At 44.9% G+C, this 22,781-nt stretch overlaps 1 protein-coding gene across 1 annotated transcript in view; it reads right to left on the reverse strand.

The window, feature by feature from the left end:
- The window catches only part of nbas (NBAS subunit of NRZ tethering complex), a 409,584-nt gene that overhangs the window by 93,773 nt on the left and 293,030 nt on the right, over positions 1-22,781 (reverse strand). The window contains 3 exon segments of the mRNA XM_030047740.1: positions 7,551-7,734; positions 9,685-9,774; positions 16,825-17,027. Coding sequence (XP_029903600.1) covers positions 7,551-7,734; positions 9,685-9,774; positions 16,825-17,027 — 477 coding nt within the window.

Consider the following 22,781-nt stretch of genomic DNA (forward strand, 5'->3'; position numbering starts at 1 on the left):
AGACTGGAGTGGCAACTCTTCGCTTTGTTACACAATCCATGTCAGTGCGCTGCTGTAGCCTGGAAATTTTCTTTGCCTTTTGGACTCGTACGGTGCCGGTGCAGTTGTTGTAATTTTTTTTCTTGGTGGTGCAGGTGCAGGTGACACGACTGGAGGGGTTGGGCCAGCCAGATTTGCTTCCCTCCATGTAATCTTCCCCAAACATACTGTACGTTCATATTCCACAAAAAAACAGCATTTCATTCAAATTATGTATTCTGCGATATTCCGCGTTAAAAATAGATTCCATTTTATTTGGCTAATTCCGCGATTCTGTCTGCAATTCCGTGATCGCGGAAATTATAAATTATTTATCTTTTCATAGTTACGGTTGTCTTTTGGCTGTTGTCAACTATTCCTGTAAAACTGTGGTGTTTTTGTGGCTTGACATGATGCCCTTTACAACCCTTTACAACTTTTGTTTTAGAAATTTGAAAATTTGAAAAAAAAAAAAAAAAAAAAAAAAGGTAAGTAGTAAGTTAGTAAGTACAGTAGTAAGTTACTACTGTATATTCCAGCTTTTTGAGCATTGCAATTTGGAGGCAGAGAGCAGTGCCTGTTGTCATACAATGTAGTTTCCACATGAAAACAGTCAAGTTTTGAAAATGACGAAGCAAATTTCACTTCATCAACAAACTATGCCAAGCAACATGATCAGTTTCACTCTTAATCACTGCATGATTAACTTGTTGAAGAATGCTTCACACCTGAAAAATTTAAATGCATATTGAAAATATAATTTATATCACTGTCCTGTGAAAACCATCTCCACAAAGTCAGCTTTTCACATACATAGAAAAAGTCTTGTTTTTTAGCTTAACTTTTTTAGCTTAACTGTGCATTTTTTCAGTTTATCATATTGGTTTTGAAAAACTTTCATAAACCCAAGGGTTGGAGAACTTTCCTAACAGATAGGAAACCAGGAAAATTATCAAATTAAGTTAAAATGTGAAAATCACTGAAATTGAACATGCATGGTCTGTAGCTTTTTACATGGACTGGCAACCTATCCAGGGGGTGTCCCTGCCTTCCGCCCAATCCATGCTGGGATATGCTATGGCCTTCTTTGATTAAGTTAAGTTAACTGATTAAGTTCATTTTGTCTTCTATTGCGATATACAAATGTTTTCTTCTATTCAGACAAATGAAGAGAATGAGCTGTTCATACCGGCTTGACAGTTTCGACTGTGTCTCCAGTCTTCCTCAGAAGCGTCATACGACGTATTGCTGACGTGTCATTTATCAGCTGAACCCTGATAAATGACACGTCCTCCTCTCCCTAGGTGGTCTTTGGAGCACGGAATCCCAGGTGTGCGAGAGGGTGTATGGCCCCTCGTCCCGGTTGATGGTGCCGTTTGCCCGCTTCCTGATCTCTATAGCCTCTTTTATCCAGTCTTCTTTGTAACGAGGAAGTATGTTGAGTAGAATCCTCCGGGCTGTTACAGAGGGTCTACGGCCTCGATCGCGCCCTTAGCCAGGAGGGCAGATAACTCCTGGTCCAGCGCTTGAGCTTTTGCTGGGTCGCTGATGGTGGTCATTTTCACCCAGCTGGAGGCAGGGGGCCAGCGTTGGAATTGAAGCTTGTACCCGTGGGTTAAGGTGGCAATCACCCAAGGGTCCGTCATGCAGAGGACCAATGGGTTGTCGTGCGGGAATCCCTGGATGGCCTCTGAGTGGCACGACGAGGACTACGGCGCAGACTGGAGTCAGTCGGTGACGGTAAGCGAACTCGGGAAGAGGTCGAGGGTCGGGACATGGAGACCCTGGGCCTGCTGGGCCTGTTGGGGGGAGACATGCTTCTAAACAGGGTTGAGAACTCTTCCCCAGTCTGATGAGCCTTCAGTGTGCGCTCCAGCATCTCCTGAGTGGCTGAGCCAAACATCTCCCCGGGCTCCACCGGAACGTCACAGAGGGCCCTCCTGCATGCCTCCGTCAAGGGTGCCTGCGCAAGCCACACTTGCAAGAATGACATCAACCTTCCCAGTTCCCTCGACATTAAGGCAAACACCTGTAATGACGCATCATTGAAGTTGGCTGTGGAGTCATCAGCACTGCTGTCCTGTAGCGATGCGGACAGGGCCAGCAAAAGATGGGAAAGCGAATTACCAATGCGACCAGCCCGTGCCCCGGCATTATATGCCCTTGATATCAGGTCATCTGTGACCCGGCACTGAGGTCCAGGACATCTGGCAGCTGCCCGCATTGCTTCATCGGGAGACACAATGAGGGACGCAATAGTTGGTTCAATGGAAGGCATCCGGTTGAGGCCAACCGCTGCAGCATCATGAATAGCCGCCAGTGCCCGGCCATCAGAAGTGACATGAGAACAGGCTCCAGTGTTTCGCCAACATGCATGCAGTTCCTGGAGTTGCTTGGGCTGGCTGTGGGATCTGTACCTGTAGGCGATCCACGGCCTTGCATAGTATGTCTGACATGGAGGTGTCCGACTCCCCAAACATACTCTGTGGGCTTTGTATTGAAGAACGGGAACCCAGTTCTGAAGCATGGGAGTGTTCATCCTCTTGCATACCAAAGTCAGTGGTTGAGGCTGCAAGAGAGAGTACATCCTCCTCTGGAAGCAGCGAGGGCATATATGGGGTCTGTAATGACATCTCTGTGTCTACTAAAGCAAGCTTGCTATCCGACTTCCTTTTCTTTTCAGTTGGAGCAGCTGCAACTGATACCTCTCTCCAGCGCTTCGAACGAGTAGATTGGGCTGGGGGCAACTTGCCAGATGGTGGGAGGTCGTCTCCACCTGTTGAATGGTCTACCTGAGCCAACCTAGCAGCCCTTGATGCAAAAGACATACAGCTGCAGTTCATGCAGGCATTGTCAGAGAGTCCTTCTAGAAGGTGGTCTGGGCCGAGGCACACCGGACAGAGGTCGTGGCCGTCATCTTCCGGCAGAACAGTCCCACAATCAACACAATAACGTATATTCTCCATCATCGGAGCTCTGGTCCAACCACCTAAGCTGAGGGAAGGATGCGTACACACAACCTGCACTCACTGCTACAATGCAACCGGCAGGAAGCTGGCTCATAACAAGAGAGGGGAGCATAGACGCTGCCGTCACTGCCGCAAGCATCTAGGGTGGTAGTGAGCCTGTAGCAGATGCGGGAGCGAGAACACAACCTTCACTGCTACAAGGCGTCCAGAGGGAAGCTAATATGAGAGCGCAGATGCTGCCCTCACTGCTGCTAGACGTTCACCGTCGTAGTCACAATAAACTAATCACAGCGCAACAGTGCGCAACAAACAGTTATCAACAAGTGGGAGTGGGCTGCGCAAACGCTGCCTTCACCAACAAAAACTGTTCAATGATAAACAAAAGACACCCGAAGCAAAAGATTTCGGCGAATTCCCTCTTTGATAATAATAAAACTATATTATGGAACGAAATAAGCTTACAATGGGAGCGGAAAGCGCAAATGCTGCCGTCACCAACAAATTATATAACAATCAAAACAACGACCGAAGCAAAATTAATTCGGTAATAAGCTTATATTTTTGCAAGTATGCAATACTGGGGGGCAAAGCGCACACGCCAGCCTCACCAACAATGTAGCAATATAAATATAAATCAAACAAACATACCTTGAATCCGGTTGTGAGTGAAGAAACACAACAAACCGGCAAACAATCCCGAATAGGAATGTGGTTTCGTTGCAGCCCTTGGAGGGCGAATGCTCTGCAGCTCCGATCTATAAAGATCACAGGGCTACCAGCAATGGTAAATTATATTTTTAGAATAAAGGTGCTTAGCCTGAGCTACTACTGCTTGCAACTCACACGCGAGAAGAAAACAGGAAATGATGTGCTGGTTGGCCCCGGAACTTTTACCCTTTCCGGGTCATCAAGGTGCCACAGGTGACTTTTTTGGTATACATACTTGAACTGCGCATGCGCAAAGGGACTATTCAGTGCTTAAAGCACCGCCTCTGGCAGTCAGAAGGGACGAAATAGAACTGATTTTACAGTTTATAAAGAAAAAAGCCACCAGGGTCTTAGGGTTAGGGTTAGGGTTATGGCTAGGCGTCTAAAGTCCTTTTGGATGATCTGAAAGAGATGGAAGTCATTTTGAAAATACTATATAAAGACACTTTTGACTCATTTACATGTACATGCATATGCACACACAGGGAAACTAGCCCTCTAAGCATGGACAAGCCTGTCTTTTTCCTCCACAAAGTACATAGTGTTCCATAAAAAGGCCATAAATGTCACCATTCAGATGTTTCACCGTGGAATCAATGAAGGAGAATGACAGAGAGCAGACACACTGTTCCTCCATCAATTCATCTATCCCTGTGCTTCATCATTGTCCTATTTCTAGTGAATTCTCCCTCTATTTACTTCCCCCTAAATCATACCATTCCCCCCTTTCCTGCCCTCCTCAGTCATTTTCTCCTCTTTTTTCATCCCTTCTTACAGCAGTACATATGCCTCCATGCCTTGCTCTATCTTGTGTTAGAGCTTGAACACTCACATATCAAGGTCATATCAGTCTATTTTAACCAAACGTGTGTGTGTGTGTGTGTGTGTGTGTGTGTGTGTATTCAATGTCATCAATGTCATTTAAGCATGCCTGGGTACAGAAAATCAGTGGTGGCAGCTGGAAAGAGATTCTGAATCCCTTTTCTGAAAAGACAGTTTCAAGGAAACTCCTGTAGGGTGTGTGTGCATGTGTAGGGGGAAAATTGTGTGGATGAAAAGGGAATTGTAGAAGCTATGTCTTGAAATAAGACTTTATGTATGGGTGTGTGTGGGTGTACAATGATATTGGCAGGGCTGGCCAAAATAACTAAATAATTATCCTCATATTTTTGATGGAATACCTTGATATTAGGGTTGGGAACGATAAACCGATATGACTGGATAACTGCTTTTACAGGCGAGAGATGCGGCTGTGTCGGTAGCAGACTCCTCAATCGATACGAATCAGCCATGAATCCATGAATAGATTATAGAGTTGTGGATCAGATATTGCGAGACTAGGAGCTGGGTGCCTGAGGCTTTACAGTTTTCATCTCTGAAACAACGTGAGAGCTCACAAAACAACTCTCGTGCATGCTCCGTAACGTAATATTCCCAACCCAAAACTTACAGCAGGGGTATTCAATTAAAATTCAAAGAGGTCCAGTTACTAAAATTTCCTCCCAGCAAAGGTCCGAATCTTACAATGTCTAAAATTTAGACATTATTGATTGTTGATTATTGATTCACAACATATGAGACACAATGGTTTAGAAGTGGATGCAGTTAGAATGAACATGTATTGGCCTGTCCATTCATCTTTAAAAGTTCGGTTTTCACTATCTACTTTTCTCATTTTGGAGCAAGCCATTTTCTTGTCTCATCTCCTCTCTTCCGCTATTCTCTGGTGCTGAAAGGTAAACAATCGATATGACTGGCTTGGCTATTGATGACGCTCCTGTTGTATTCAGGAGCTTTCACACAGCGTGCGGTTTGGGCCGCACTCTGCGCTGGGTACAACACCGACGGGTGCAGAGCAGCGCGCACACGCATGATAAATGTATGACCATACTGCGTTGTCTTTGCAAGAGTAGTGCATATCTCATGATGTCAGTCATCCAGATTTCTAAATACATACACCTCCTGTCAGTGTAGTAAATCATTTGCTTCAGTTTACAACAGTATTGGTCTTTGATTGCAGAAAAAAAGAAAAAAAAATCTTGCCCATTGTGGAAAGCAAAAACATCATGTGTCTGTGCCAGTTTTTAAACACAACTGGTATTCCCAAATTGTTGGATATCTCTCTGCATACTTGGGCTTTTTTAATGAGATGGTAGGACTGTGGTCTGGTGTCCCACAGCTCTGCACACAGACAGACAGCCACAGTGATGCTTTCCTCCACTGGTGTTTTGCCGTTCTGCCAAAATCCGCCCAATTTTTTTTCTGTTTCCAATATTCTCTCCTATTGGACGCGCCGAGGTGTCGTCACAGGGTGCTGTGCCCAAGGTAAACCATTTTCAACTTGGGCACAGCGCACAAAGGCACCGGCGCCAGCCAGCTCTGCACGGACCGGTGCAGCCTTGCACCCCGCGATCACAGACACAAAGAATGGCTGCGCAGGCCGAGGTCTGCACCATGCGTGCGCTATGTGAAAGCCCCATTAGCTAGATTAGCAGCGCATGCAGTCTGTAGCCACTACGGTCAGAGAAAAAATAACAACGAATGATTTATTTAACAATATTAGAATTGTCACGGGTCCGGACAGAACCGTCACTGGGTCTGTGCCTGGACCGCGGTCCGCCATTTGGTGATGCCCGGTCTACATCAACAAATGTTAACTATTGTATTGTTTTTACACCGTATCGCATTGTATCAGTCTTAAACCGTATTGAATCGTTCTGTATAAAAAAAATATCGTTTTTTAATCGAATCGTAACCCATGTATCTAGATATGTATCGAATCGGCCTCATGCCAGAGATTCCCAACCCTACTTGACATCAGTATTGAGACAATATTGTAGGGATAACTATTGGTGCTTTCACAAAGTATTTTCACAATATGGTTTGATAAACAATGCTTGGTCTGCGGAAAAAATCATCGGCTGCCCTCTTCCTTCGCTAGAGGTCATCGCTGACACCCGCTACCTCTGCAGAGCAAAAAACATCACAAAAGACTCTTCTCATCCCGGACACCACCTGATCGCCCCCCTGCCCTCAGGGAGCCAATACAGGTCAATGAAAACACACACCAACAGACTCTTAAACAGTTTCTTCCCCAAGGCCATACAATCTCTTAACATACATACACAATCACCGGCGCGGGAAGTGGGGGTGCTGAGGGTGCTGCAGCACCCCCTGCTTTTTCTGCAATGGCAAGCTGGCAGCTTGCCAATAAAGGTTTCTAATTCTAATTCTAGTCATGTCTACATTAATAATGTAGACATGATGACCAAACATGTAGAGTTAAATAATAGAGCAGCTAGTACAGTAAGTTCAGAAAATTGCATCCTTTTACAATGCAACTTTTGATGCAACTTTTAAAAACAGGAAAAGATAACACTTATTATTACTTACTTATTGTGCTATATCACAATATCTGATCAATCTTTGTTGTTTACCCCAACATCTAATTTGTAAAAGATGCAGTACACATAGTGGTCATTGTATGGACACAATATTACAAGTTTAAACAGGCTTACACAATCCCCGAAGAACATTCAGCAACCACAGGTGCTGAAGAGAAGACACAGCACTTTCATAATCCAGAGATATATTTATAGAAAAAAACTATTAAATGTTCAATATTTAATGCATAACACTTGATGCAATGACCTTGGAGAGAAAAAAAAAAAAAGAAAAAAGGAGAACACAAAAACAAGACACTCATAGCCTGTTTGAGATCAGCTGCCACTGTTCTACCATTTGAGTGCTTGAGATTACAGTAATTCGTCAAGGAATGCACGCATAACAATAAGGAAATTGGTACTCTTGTAGTAAAATAGACGAGTCAGAAGTGCTTGGGGATGTGCGTGTTACCTTTCTGTCTTTCAGGACAGCCTGGGTTCTGTAGAGGAGCAGGAGGCGAGAATCGCTGTCTCTGAGACTGAAATTGCTCTCCAGGATCTGCAGGACATCGATGCGAGGCCGCACCGGCAGGGCCACATCACTGCAGAACGGACGCAACCACACCAGCAGGTCGTCTGATGTTACCATGTTGTCACTGACAGAGGGAGAAAGGGCAAGGTGAAGGTTACGCGCCAAAACCTTTGGCTTACTGCACAGAGACAGTGGCCTAAATTAACTTTTTGGCTGGTAAACACCATAAATTTAGCTGCCAATGATCTTCTTAAAAAAAAAAAAAAAAAAAAAATCAGCTAAAATATTTTGCATTTTTCAAAGAACTATGTCACACTACCCATTTTTTCCCTGTTTTGTGTGTGTGGAATCAAGTTCTGTGTGAAGCATTAAATGAACAGACAGGCAGATTTAATGTTTCAATTTAGAAACATGTTATTATTCAAATATTTTTTCTGCCTTCTCTTGTTTTTTTTGGTGGTTTCATGCCTGCTATGCATCAGCATGTGGTAATCATACTGCTCAATCAAGGCAGCAGAGAAACAGAGCTTGGATTGCTGCTGTCTGTTAAGCAGCCAATCAGGAGCATCTTTGATAACACACACATTGTTTAAGACAGCAAGGACACAATTTTAGAATAGGCAAAAACCAAAGACTGTACATAAGTAATATGGAGAACTAAAAGGGACAGAATGAAATAAATAAATACATCTTTAAATAAATACTTAAAAGTGTCATTAATTAATTAAAATGGGAATTAAATAAATAAATGTGTCATTAAATGTGTCATTTATTCATTAAAATACCAGCTCATCTAATGTAAAAACATAAATATAATTATTTCACTATTTAATTAATTATCTCATGGACTGGTGTTGCAGTGCTTCATGAATTAATTTTATCTGTCAAAGTCACCCATCAAAGTCAGCGGGCGGGACTAATGCGAATCTAGCCTAATCGATTGCTTAGGTCTGAAGCCTGGAAGTCTGCTGGAGCCGGAGGAGTTTTGCTGAGAGCCTCTCCAGTTAAAGTTGCTGCTTCTCTGAGTATTTCTGGGCAACTTCTCGACATTTTGTGGCTGCAACTATCTAGCACGCATCGCGAACCCGCAATAACATTTGCCCCTGCAAGTCCCCCACTTCCTTGAATCGAGTAAAGGTTGCGCCACCCAGTGTGTCAGAATATCAAATCAAATCAAATCAAATCAAATCAAATCAAATCAAATCAAGCCTTATTGTCATTAAGCTACACATACAGCAATAGTGCACACAAAACGAGATAGTGTTTCTCACTTGGGATCCCCGAGTGATGGTAAAGTCAGCAGTTTAAAAGTCTAACAGCTTGTGGGAGGAAGCTGTTGCAAATTCTGGCGGTTTTGCTTTTCACCGTTTGAAAATTCAAAGTACAAATTCAAAGTATTTGTGGAGCGGGTGAGAGGGTCTCTGACAATGTTCAGTGCTCTACTCCTGCAGGGGTGGGATGTTTCCATGGAGCCATGTCTCCGCAAAAGCCAGCACACAGCAGTCTCTCTCCTGCGGGTGTCTCTTAGCAAGCGTAGCTCGTCGAGCTTGTTGTCGAGGGAACGAACATTAGCGAGCAAGAATGACGGTCCTGCTGGTCGAGAGCGGTTAGCCTTTAGCCTAGCGTGGATCCCGGCTCTCTTCCCCCTCCTTTGTTTACGTTCGCACCGATTTAGGTTTACATTAGGGCAAGGGTTAAAGTCCCCATGAAATGATCTCACATGACCTCTGTAAAACAGAGGATCATAAATGTTGACATCATCCTACACTAGTGGGTGTGAATTAAAATTTCAACCAATAAAACTTTAACAAATCTTAAAACATCCTCTGTCCTCTACCTATCCCTTCATATAAAATTGTGTTTCTCTCCCAAACTGATATCCTGCTGGTTTGCAAGACCAGCAACCAGCAAACCTGCTGGTTTGATGGTTGCTGGTTTGTAAGAGTTAATTTCATGGGGTCTTTAATGTTCAGCATGTAGTGATGAGAGTTAAAGTTAGTATTAGGGGTTAGAGAATGAACATAGTTGACAGATCTTTGCATGTATGGTGTGTGTGAGTGTGTTTATAACCTACCCAGTCTGCACATTGTTGTGCACAGCAGTCACCATTGCCTCCAGGACCCTAAGGGGTTCTGGGTAATTTGTCAGAGCATCTGGGTCTCCACTGAAAAAACAAACCACACCAATACAATCATCTTACACAATACACTAATTAGGATAAGACTTTAGAATTACCATGATGTACAGGGACAGCGACTTAGAGGAAGTCAAAGGGTTTCATCTCAGGTACAGTGTGGAGTTTAAAAAAAAAAAAAAAAAAAACCTCTGGCAGAGATTAAATAATTTTTCAAGCAGATGCAGGTTTGTGAAAGCTTATTGCCCTAACATTATTTCAAAACCTAGAGACATGAACCCAGTGGAAAAAAAAACATTTAAATCATTTAAAACATTTAAATCATCTCATCATCACTGCACATATACAAGCCCTATGAATATGTTAGTGAAATTCACCCATATAAAACGTATTAATCACATAAGGCTAATAAAAGATGTATCTCTTCAAATAAGGTTTGAATGAAGCAGGATAACTGGCACCAAATAGCTGGTGTACTTAAAAGGTGTTTTTCATATGTGATCCTTCTGTAGCATCATTAGTATACTCCTGATCAAAATCTTAAGACCAGTTGAGAAATTGCAAGAATTTACATTTTGCACTGTTGGATCTTAAGAAGGTTCTAAGTAGAGCTTCAAAATGCAAAAAGAAGAAATGAGAGTGAGACAAAAAAAAATTGAGTAAGACAATTGCCTTTAAAAGCCCAAATCTTCGCAAAAATGTGGATTCAGTCTCATTTTCTGTTAGGTATCCACACTGTCATGACCTCCTGATGGAACAGGCAAAAAATCTTTCTCTCTTTGAACGCAGTCGGATTGTTGAGCTGCATAAGCAAGGCCTCTCGCAGTGTGCCAATGCTGCTGAGGTTGGGCGCAGTAAGACAGTCATTTTAAACTTCTTAAAAGATCCTGAGGATTATGGAAGAAAAAAGTCAAGTGGTAGACCCAAAAAAATTTCACCGGCCCTGAGCCGGAGGATCCAATTGGCTGTCTGTCAACACACGGGACGATCCTTGGCCCAAATTAAGCTTGTCACTGGTGCCAACTGCAGTCCCATAACCATCAGATGGCATCTGCGAGAGAAAAGTTTTAAGAACAAAAACGTCTTCAAAGGCCTCGTCTCCTTCAACGGCACAAAATTGCCCATTTGGAGTTTGCATGAGAGCACCAAACATGGGACATTGAAAGGTGGAAGAAAGTTTTATTCTCTGATGAGAAAAAGTTTTACCTTGACGGTCCTGATTGCTTCCAATGTTACTGGCATGACAAGGAGATCCCACCTCAGATGTTTTCTACACGGCACAGTGGAGGGGGCGCCATCATGATCTGGGGGACTTTTTCCTTCAATGGAACAATGAAGCTTCAGCTTGTGCAGAGGCGTCAAACGGCAGCTGGCTATGTGGAGATGTTGCAGGGGGCATCCCTCATGACTGAAGGCTGTTCCCCTGATCTAAATCCAATTGAGAACATTTGGGGTTGGATGGCAAGGGAAGTTTACAAAAATGGACACCAGTTCCAGACAGTGGATGCCCTCCGTGAAGCCATCTTCACCACTTGGAGCAACATTCCCACTAGCGTCCTGGAAACACTAGCATTAAGCATGCTCAAACAAATGTTTGAGGTGATTAAAAAGAAAGCTTTTTTGCCTTTGCCATCAGGAGGTCATGACAGTGTGGATACCTGACAGAAAATGACACTGAATCCACATTTTTGCCAAGATTTGGGCTTTTAAAGGCAGTGGTCTTAAACTTTTGATCAGCTAATGAACAGCCTATTTCAGTTTAAAGGTTGTTTGCAATAAATTGCTTACTCATTTTTTTTTTTTTTGTCTCACTCCCATTTCTTCTTTTTGCATTTTGAAGCTCTACTTAGAACCTTCTTAAGATCCAACAGTGCAAAATGTAAATTCTTGCAATTTCTCAACTGGTCTTAAGAATTTGATCAGGAGTGTATATTTCCTGGCACGGTTGTGTTTTCTGCTGCAGTGTGTGTGTGTGTGTGTGTGTGTGTGTGTGTGTCACCAGAGGAGGCCCATTTTTCACAGAGATGGGTGGGGTGTAGGGGTGGGAGTTGGGAGGGGGGGTAATTTCCCCTGACTCAACTCCACTTTGCTGCAGGGCTCATGTACACACACACACACACACACACACACACACACACACACACACTCAACATACAAATGATCTGGCAAGAGGTGGAAAGACGACACAGCACTTTCACAGCATTTTACCATTCACATTTTCTCTTCAGAGCACGCACACACACACACACACACACACACACACACACAAATACAGAGTAGTTATGACAGATACAAAAGATGGCCATTACTGAGGCTCAGGTATGCCTGCTGCACCAGAGTGAAGGCTTAGAAAGAGCCAAAAACAAGACTGTCTCATTCATACCTGCCAAACACAATGCTCTCAGAAAGTCCTGCAACAACTCAGACACACACACACACACACACACACACACACACACACACGGCCAAGGAGTCACACCAGAATACACAAAAACAACATATTCATATGCAAGAACACTGTGACATACTGAGTGAGTACATATGCCACACTCACACTTCCGGCGCCGACGCGAGTGGCAGCCTTTTCAGCAGCTCCGTGTATGTCCGTGTTTGTTGTTTACTTTTTTGTTGAGTTGTTCCGTTTTTTTTATTTTTTTATTTTCGTACCTCCGTGTGCTACCTGACTATGGATCTTCACCCGGTGAAACTCGTTTACTCAAGAAAACAACTACTTGCTCTGAAGACCAAGTCCCGTGTCGGCGTGGTTCCACATTTACCTGACGAGGTGAGGAGACCGTACCGAGGCTGTAGAGCCGGCGCTAAGCTGGAGGCTAAGCGGCTGGAGAAGAAGTGGCGATACAAACCTACGGTACCTTCGGTAATCATGGGGAATGTGAACTCACTGCCCAACAAGATCGACGAGCTGGCTGCGCTGGTGAAAAATGTCAAGATCTACAGAGAGTGCAGTTTGTTGTGCTTTACTGAAACGTGGCTAACGACTAGCATCCCAAACGCTAACGTGGAGCTACCCGGCTTCAGCACAGTCAGGTCGGATCAAGACAACAAAGCCTGCGGGAAGCGGAAAGGAGGGGGGCTCGCGGTGTACGTGAACACAAGGTGGTGTAACCCTGGGCATGTAAGTGTGAAGATCTGCATCTGCTGCAGGGACATAGAACTTCTGGCTGTAAGTTTACGTCCCTATTACTTGCCCAGAGAGTTTGGACACGCCATTGTGGTCATTGTTTACATTCCGCCCCGAGCCGACGCGGAAGTCGCGTGTGACGTCATCCACTCCGCTGTTGATAAACTCTCAACACAGCATCCCGAGGCGCTTGTGTTGATCTCCGGGGACTTCAATAATGTGACCCTAGATAATACACTTCCTGCTTTTTTCCAGTATGTGGACTGTAACACCAGGGGAAATAAGACTATTGACCTGCTGTATGCAAATGTAAAGGATGCATACAGGGCCACCCCACTGCCTGCACTGGGAAAAGCTGACCATAATCTTGTTCTGCTTCAGCCTCACTACAAACCAAAGGTGAGGAGACTACCCACAACCACACGGTCATTCAGGAAGTGGTCTCCTGAGGCAGAGCACGCTCTGAGAGACTGCTTTGGCACTACTGACTGGGATGTACTGCAGGGGTCGCACAGCGGGAACATCGAGGGGGTTGTAGACTGCACCACTGACTACATTAACTTCTGTATGGATGTTGTTGTTCCTGTAAGAACGGTGCGCTGCTATGCGAACAACAAGCCCTGGATCACGAGTCACATTAAAGGCCTCCTGAACCAGAAGAAGAAGGCCTTCAAAGACGGTGATAAGCAGGAGCTGAAACGCGTGCAGCGGGAACTCAGAGTCCAGCTCAGGGAGGCAAAGGAGCAGTACAGAAGGAAGTTGGAGCAGAAGATGCAGAACAACAGCATGAAGGAGGTGTGGGATGGGATGAAGATCATCACCGGCTGCAGATCCAGGCAGGGGGCCACCATCGAGGGGGATTAGGGGAGGGCGAACGAGTTGAACAACTTTTTCAACAGGTTTGACCACCCCATCTCACTCTCACCTCTGATCACCCTGCCCCCCACACCCTCATCTGCTCCTCTCCCCCCGCTACAAGTGGACAGATGCGATGAGGAGACCCCCTCCCTGCCTACAATCACAGCAGCCCAGGTGTGTGGAGAGCTGAGGAGGCTTCGCCCCAGCAAAGCTGCAGGTCCAGATGGAGTATCCCCACGACTGCTGAAGGCCTGTGCGTCAGAGCTGGGAGACCCTCTGCAGCACATCTTCAACCTGAGCCTGGAGCAGGGGAGGGTCCCACTGCGGTGGAAAACATCATGCATCGTCCCAGTCCCAAAGAAGCCACGTCCTACAGAGCTGAATGACTTCAGGCCGGTCGCCCTGACGTCACATGTGATGAAGACCATGGAGCGGCTGCTGCTACACCATCTGAGACCGCAGGTGAGCCATGCCCTCGACCTTCTGCAGTTTGCGTACCAGGAGAAGGTGGGAGTGGAGGACGCCATTGTCTACATGCTACACCGATCCCTCTCTCACCTGGACAGGGGCAGTGGTGCTGTGAGAATCACATTTCTGGATTTCTCCAGCGCCTTCAATACCATCCAGCCCCAGCTGCTCGGTCACAAACTGACTGTCATGGGAGTAGGCTAACACCTGACGGCATGGATCATGGACTATCTGACAGGCAGACCTCAGTATGTGCGACTGGGGGACTGCAGGTCAGACACTGTGATCAGCAGCACAGGAGCGCCGCAGGGGACTGTACTCTCTCCAGTCCTGTTCACCCTGTACATGTCGGACTTCCAGTACAACTCGGAGTCCTGCCACGTGCAGAAGTTCGCGGACGACACGGCCATCGAGGGATGTATCAGCGGTGGACAGGAAGAGGAGTACAGGAAACTCATCCAGGACTTCGTAGCATGGTGTGGTTCCAACCACCTCCACCTTAACACCTCCAAGACAAAAGAAATGGTGGTGGACTTCAGGAGGACCAGGCCTCACCCGGAGCCCATAAGCATCAACGGTGCCTGTGTGGAAATGGTGCAGACCTATAAATACCTGGGAGTGCAGCTGGATGATAGACTGGACTGGACAGCCAACACTGAGGCTCTGTGCAGGAAAGGACAGAGCCGACTGTACTTCCTCAGGAGGCTGGCGTCCTTCAACATCTGCAAAAAACTGCTGCTGATGTTCTACCAGTCTGTTGTGGCGAGCGCCCTCTTCTACGCGGTGGTGTGCTGGGGAGGCAGCATCAAGAAGAGGGACGCCTCACGACTGGACAAACTGGTGAGGAAAGCGGGCTCTGTTGTGGGCACACAACTTGAGAGCCTGACATCTGTGGCAGAGCAACGGGCGCTGAGCAGGCTCCTGTCAATCATGGACAATCCACTGCATCCACTGCACAGCACCATCACCAGGCAGAGGAGCAGCTTCAGTGACAGGCTGCTGTCACTGTCCTGCTCCACCGACAGACTGAGGAAATCATTCCTCCCCCACGCCATGCGGCTTTTTAACTCCACCCGGAGGAAATAACTCATTATACACATACTGCACTACTGGTAGATAACACGTAAAGACTGGAGGGGAAGGGGTGATTCCATAAGGCTGGATCAAGTCTGACAGTTCCTGAATTCCCAGTACCGGGCGTCAGGTTCTGTCGACGGTCTTGGTCTCATGGTTTTCACACTAACTCTGAACCTCGGTCGGAGCGTGTGTTCTTCAGGTTAGGTTATTTTCCACTGCTGTTTAAACTGTTAATACTTCTGTTTAAATTGTTCATATTTCTATCTTTTTATAATCCTTGTTTATAGTGTTTATATTGCTTACTGCTATTTATCATGTGTATACTGTATATTTCTTCTAAATTTGCACATTGACCTACCTCTATGCACATTTTATACACCCATGCACACGGTTTTTTGCTTTGTGAGTGTGCTGGTGTGGGAGCAGAGTGAGATCTGGAGGGGAACAGCTGTATCAGGCTGCATTAATTATAAATGGATAATGAGAAAGGGGAAGACTGTGTGTGTGTGTGTGTGTGTGTGTGTGTGTGTGTGTGTGTGTGTGTGTGTGTGTGTGTGTGTGTGTGTGTGCGTGCAGGATAGCACACATATACATACCGCATGTACAAACACACATAATACAAAGTATATTATGTGTGATATTATGTGTGACATACATCTTTTGGTGTTTGTGCATGTGTGTGTGTTCTTGCATGCAGGTGCCATCTATCTGCACCATGCACCACTGAGCAGCCATAAAGAAGCAGGAAATGAGGCAGGAACATAATCAAGGGTGGCTGGCTGGCTGTTATTTATCAAGCCAATCAGATCGCATGCAAAGCCTTACTCATTGGTCCGTCAGTATCATTGAGGCATTGAGGTTTTATGGCAAAAAAGACATTCTCAAAGGAAAAAAAAAAAAAAAAACCTAAACTGAAAATAAGACCTCATATCTCTTATGAAAGCATACTTAGCTACAATTTTTCAGTTTTTTTTTTTTCATGAGATACTTCATCAAAGAACATCAAAAATCAAAGTCTTCACTTCCAGTATGCCATTTTGAGATGTCAAGTCATGTTATATTCCAGCATGAGGGCTCAAGGCCCTCAAACCAAGCGGCTCTGTGGAAAAGCCAAGGTGAAACATTGTTCCCTTCATTTCAAAATGCAGTAAGCAGGAAGATGCTGATAAAAATGCAGTGAACCTGAATGCCAATGGCAGCTGCTGTAGATACCACTCACCAGTTCAGACATTTGTTTTGACAGTTTTCCCCGCAGCACACTGAGCCCGGGTGGACCCATACATTGAATATTTTTGGATAAAAAACAAAAAAAGATCAGGTAGGTGGTGTGATGGTGTGCTGTTGTCCTTGCACAGTGGTTTTTGTGTTTTGTGTGTGTGTTTGTGTACAGACAACAGGGCCTGACATGTTCCCTCACCTAAGTTTGTGTTGTGTATGCTGCCAGTATCTGTTGGGGGTGTGGGTGATAAGACATGAAAGAGAGAGAGAGAGAGAGAGAGAGAGAGAGAGAGAGGGAGAGGGAGGAGAGAACGTACCTCAGCGCGGACACTACTCTGTCCACTGCATCATGCAGTACAGTTTTGACGGAGAGGTCCAAGGGTCCCACAGCCACACGCAGCAGCTCTCCAATTCGTTCCAGTGGCTGCCCGTCTGTTGCCATGGTGATGGCCAGCTTGTGTACTTTTGACCTCTCGGAGCGGGACAAATCATAAGCTTTACTGTAACCCTGCAGCTGCTCCTGGGGTGGGGGGTGGGGGGTGTGGGGGTTATGAAACAATGAGGAGAGAGAGACAAATACTGATCAAAGAGAGCAGAGGAGAAAATGACCCAGAGAGAAATTAATCAGATATTAACCCTGAGGGCAGCACTGACCTGATCTGGCTCCCCCTCTCTATTGTCCCTTTATACTCTACTCGTTTTTTTCACTTCCAATAAAAAAACAAGGCTGCAAGTAGTCTGATGTTGGGAAGTCACACGAAATTTGTTTGTGTGTCAGTATGTATGTGTCAGTCTGTGAGTGTGTGTGTGTGTGTGTGTTTGTGCTTGAATGTCTGTGCTAGGGATGAGCAAGTACACAACTATCTGCATCTGTATCTGTTCAACCATCTACATTATCTGTATCCGTATCTGTACTCAGAGCAGTTGCGGCCGAAACCGGAAATGGGTGGGGCTTAAACCGGTATGTTATTTTAAGACTGAAATTGATAAGGGTTGATCAGAAGTTGCTATATTTATTGCTTATTAGAAAACTATTTACAGAACAGCCTCAGAATTGATAATGTTGATTATGGTGTGTGTGTGTGTGTGTGTGTGGGAGAGAGAGAGAGAGAGAGAGAGAGAGAGAGAGAGAGTGAGTGAGTGTGTATAGATAGATATAGATAGATAGATAGATGTAAAGCTTAATTTGTAATATTTATACTACTCACTCATTCTTGGGAATTTGGATAAAACAGGTTTTAATTTTGAAAAAAAAAAAAAAAAGTGAGTTAAATTACAAAATCTGAAGGTATATCATTATAGGCCAAGTTCTTGGCTGTTCAGCAATGTACCAGTGCAACCTCCTCATTTTGCATTTTTTTCATAAAATAGGCGTTTTTCCAGTTATTAGGCTACTTTGTTTTTGTCAACACCATCACCATAATGTTTTTTTTTAATTTGAAAAAGATATTTTTGTATTATAAGAGACTAATACTTTAATAATTCAACAGCACCAAAGAAACATACTGTACAAATATTCATTTAAAACCAATATAACTGCCTCTGACGGTGGTGACACTAATCTGACGGTGGTGACAGTGGCCTTATTACAATATACAATTCCAAAATTTATACCACTCAAGCCAATGGCTTGAGTGGTTAAAAATAACAATCCTGAGCACTGTTATAAGCATTTTTCAGACTTCAGTCATCACCGTCAGACAGAAAACCTGACGGTAGTGACATCTGATGGTGGTGACAAAAACTTACTCTTTCACATGATAAGCATGAGTTGTTCACATTAGCCAGCTTGTTTTCGCCCTGTTGCTACCTACATCAGACCTCTTCTTAAAAAGTATACATTATTCCATAATCTAGTCCTCAGTAGCAGTGTCCAAAAATATGAAGAGATTTAAGAGAAAATAGCAAACTTACAGGAGCCTGAGTGGTCTTGAAGCATGCAGTAGAGCTGAAGGTTTGAAAAGGGATGCTCGGGAATGTAATTAACCTTGTATTTGTAGAGTTTTTTGTTTTTTAAATAAATATCTGACGGTGGTGACGAATATGTGGGACACATTTTGAGCAACCACAAAATAATAGTAAATATTGTTCAAAACCCATCGTTTGTAGTTTTTAATACATATTATGATGTACTCTTTCATGTGGTAAATATATTATTCAATGAAATTATTACTTTTTGTTGTTTTAATCAAGTTGAAATGATTATCTCCTATCCGAGGACAACTGGTTTTGTAGGCCATGGGCCAACATATAATCATTAAATTAATAAAAATTAAAAATAAACCTATAAAAGAACCTTACAAATGTGCAAAGGACCCCCTGATTATGCCCTTGATTCTTTTTATTCATTAAAATGTTGTAACAGAAATAGCATTTTTCTTAGTGGGACATGATTTATTCAAATTCCCAAGAATCAGTGTACTACTATATTTATATTTATGAACTACAGTGAGAAAGAGTCAGACTCTCAGTGCATGCAGCCAAAATAAAATAAAAATAATAATGTACTTTGTGTATTCAACTAATGTATGTGTGTAAGTGGTCTGTGTGTTAAGACTGTGACTCTGCGCTGTGTGTGGTACGAGCAAAGTTTGCATACTGACTTTATTTACTGACTTTTACAAACCGAGATAAGAGCGAGCTGAAAAAAACCTAACCGGTACTGAAGAGAGATGCGACATGAGCTGTCAGACCTGAGTGAGTGAGAGAGAGGTTGTCACTGTGTGTGTGTGTGTGTGAGTGGCACAGCTGTAGTGAACTGTGTGTGTGTAGGGGAGGGCTGCTGTGTGTGACTGGCCTATCACACAACGTGGACACAGTCAGCTACCCAATGAGGATTTTCATTCATCATGAGCACAGATATTGACTCATATTACTCTGCTGCGTCCTTGCGCGCCGCCATCTTGAGAGCCATGTTGACCCATGCATGGCAGATTGTTTGCAGCAGCAATTTGAGAATTGCTTGCAATTTGGTCTTAATGACTTAGTAGTCATCTTGACTATGATACTTTATGAAATACTCTTAACTCATTAGTAACACCGGTGTTACAAATGACATTAATGAAGGTTCTGTTCCATTTAGGGGTGGCATGGTGGTTCAGTGGTTAGCACTGTCACCTTACCTTTAGCAGCCTTACAGCAGAAGGAATTTGCATACCGGTGCGAAAAACAAACCGCTATGCAAATTCTTTTATTCCTTCTGCCATAAGGCTGCTAAATGCACAAATGCAGAATGAACTGCGAATGATTTTGATGTGATGTGATGATGCTCAACTGTGGATGTTAACTGTTGTATTATTTATCTCTTTTTTACCTTATTATATTTTTGTTACTATGGATGGGTTGAATGTAGAAATTAATTGCCCTTCTGGGACTAATAAAATATTCTGAATCTGAATTACAGCAAGAAGGCCCTGGGTTTGATTCTAATTCTTAGTCCTTTCTGTGTGGAGTTCTCCCCGTGTCCGTCTAGGTTTCCGCCGGCAGCTCCGGTTTCTTCCCCATAGTCCAAAGACATTCAATAAAGGTGAGATAGGTTGGAGATACTAAATTTCCCCTAGGTGTGAATGTGTGCGTGAATGTGCTTGTTTGTTTGTCTGCCCTGCGATGGACTGTCCACGGTGTTTCCCCTGCCTTCCACCCAAAGAGCACTGGGACAGGTTCCAGTATCACCCGCAACCCTTAAGAGGATTTTGGAAAATGAATGAATGAATGCTCCATTTGCCTTATATCTTGATAATTTTGATGGAAAACAACAACAGCTAAAACCGGCAGCTGTTATACAGCCTAATTCATCCTATTTTAATACTGTGAAATATTTTGCTAAGTCTATCTAATGTCAAAGGCAGGCTTTACTGCAAAACTACTAACTTCTCATAATATTTATCCACAAGAAAATCAGGGGCCCATCCTCTCACAAACTGACCCAAGCTTTGAAAAACCCCAAACAGTACTTTAAGGAAAAGACAACCCGGCGGTCCACCGAGAGGCGGGATGGAAGATGGACCAATCAGGACAGATGACATGGCAACGACCGGAACGAAAATGACTAAGGAACAAAGGATCCTGAGAGAATGCAGCTGTGGCTGGTCCAAGATAACTACCTACCAGGGCCTGCGGATCCACCAGGGGAGGATGAAATGTGGCGGTGGCAGCCAGATGCAAACTTGCACTGCGCAAGCAGGTCAGACAAGGAGAAGTCAGAGCCAGGTTGAGCACCACAGTGCTACTAATACCATCATTGCATCCAGCGAAAGTGATCAAGTTCACCCTTCCCAGCAGGATTCGCAACAGCTGCAACCTATCCCACAAGAGGTGCATCAGATCAGAACACCAACCAGGGGACCCTCCATTGGAAGTACGGAGAAGCCAGCCCAGAAACCAAAGATCAATTGGCCAAAAGCCGGAGACAAAGACGGCTGGAGCAGCTTTTTGACGAGACCCTGCACACAATCCTCCAGGGCACCCTAAAGGGCAGCACAACATCTAAGCTGAACATCTTTGGCCATATTATCTATGAAGAAGGCAGGGGAAGATTTGGAGAGATGCCTCAGAAAAATATCTACCCAAGGGGGATGGGGAGACACGTGAGAGAGATCCTGAAGCTGGTAAGTGGGCGACGTCTCTTGCAAAAGGCATGGAGGAGAGCGGAGGAGGAGGAGAAGGATGGCCTCCAGAACCTATGGAGCCAAATCAGACACAGACTAGCCAACCTGAGGTGAGCCGAACGGATCAGGAAACGCAGAAGCCGCAAGGAGAAAGCGAGGGCGAGCTTCTTCCGAGATCCTTCCAAGTATGCCTGAGGCTTGCTGGAGGAAAAGAAATCGGGAACGCTGCAGACTTCTGAGCAGGAGCTGGAAGAACACATCGAAGACCAGGTCAGGGACAGTCTAAAGGAGAGCCCCCTCGGACCGCCAGGGCACATACCTCGCCCAACACAACCCACCTCTCTGTTTGACACCTCTCCTCCCAAATGGTCTGAAGTCAAGCAGGTGGTAGAGCAAGCGGGAGCTGTTTCCGTACTGGGACCAAATGGCATACCATATAGCGTCTATAAAAACTGCCCCAGGACGCTGAAGCTTTTGTGGAGGCTAATGTGCACTGCCTGGAGAACCCAGTCCATCCCTCCAGTGTGGAGCAAAGCAGTCACTACCTTCATCCTGAAAGAGAAAGACTCCTGCAACATCAACCAATTCAGAGGCACAGCCTTATTGAATGTGGAAGGGAAGATCTTCTTTTCAGTGATGGCAAAGCGCATAACCAGTTACTTTCTGGCAAACAACTACATAGACACCAGTTGCCAGAAGGCAGGCATTCCTGGCTTTCCCGGCTGCGTGGAGCACTCAGCTATGATCTGGGAACAAATACAGTCAGCAAGGCAGAACAAATCAGACCTACATGTGGTCTGGCTAGACCTTGTTAATGCCTATGGGTCTGTTCCCCACCAACTTATCCACTTTGCTCTCGACTTCTTCCACATTCCATCACACATCCAGAGCCTAGTAGCAAGGTACTTTGACAACTTCCACATCTGCTACACAACCCAGGAGATCTCAACTGGCTGGCATCGTCTGGAAAAAGGGATAGCAATGGGTTGTTCCATCTCCCCAATCCTTTTCACAGCAGCATTTGAGATCATTTTGATCGGTGGAAGACAAATGGTCAGAGGCGTCAGATCCAAGTCAGGCCAATGTCTCCCAGCTCTTCGGAGCTACATTGATGATGTTAACACACTCCTCCAGACAGCTGCGTGCACAGCCAGACTCCTGAAAAGGCTCGAAGAGCTGCTAACATGGGCCCGGATGAGGATAAAGCCAGCCAAGTCTCTCCATCAGAAAAGGCGTCCGGAACTCAGTTGATGGTGAAAATATCCCGCTGCTAGTGGACCAACGGGTACGGAGCCTCGGAGGGCTTTACACATCCGACTTATCTGACAAACACATGGCTGCCTCGGTTGGTTCCCAGCTCCTGGATGGCCTAAGCAAGATCGATCAGAGCCTTCTGACAGGAAAGTTCAAGGTCTAGCGTTATCAATTCACCCTGTACCACCGCCTGATGTGGCCTCTCAAGCTCTGTGACATCAACCTTTCCACTACCCAGAAGCTGGACTCCAAAGCCAACAACTACATCCGGAAGTGGCTGGGTCCTCCCTGATGCCTTTCCACCACAGCACTATTTGGGGAAATCTATTAGCTTGGACTACAGACAGGAGAAAGTGAGGCTTTTTCGAGCTCAGAGACTCACCCGACCTATCTGTCCAAAACACCAAGGCTAG

The sequence above is a fragment of the Myripristis murdjan genome, chromosome 24, assembly GCF_902150065.1.
Source record: "Myripristis murdjan chromosome 24, fMyrMur1.1, whole genome shotgun sequence".
Lineage (NCBI taxonomy): Eukaryota > Metazoa > Chordata > Actinopteri > Holocentriformes > Holocentridae > Myripristis > Myripristis murdjan.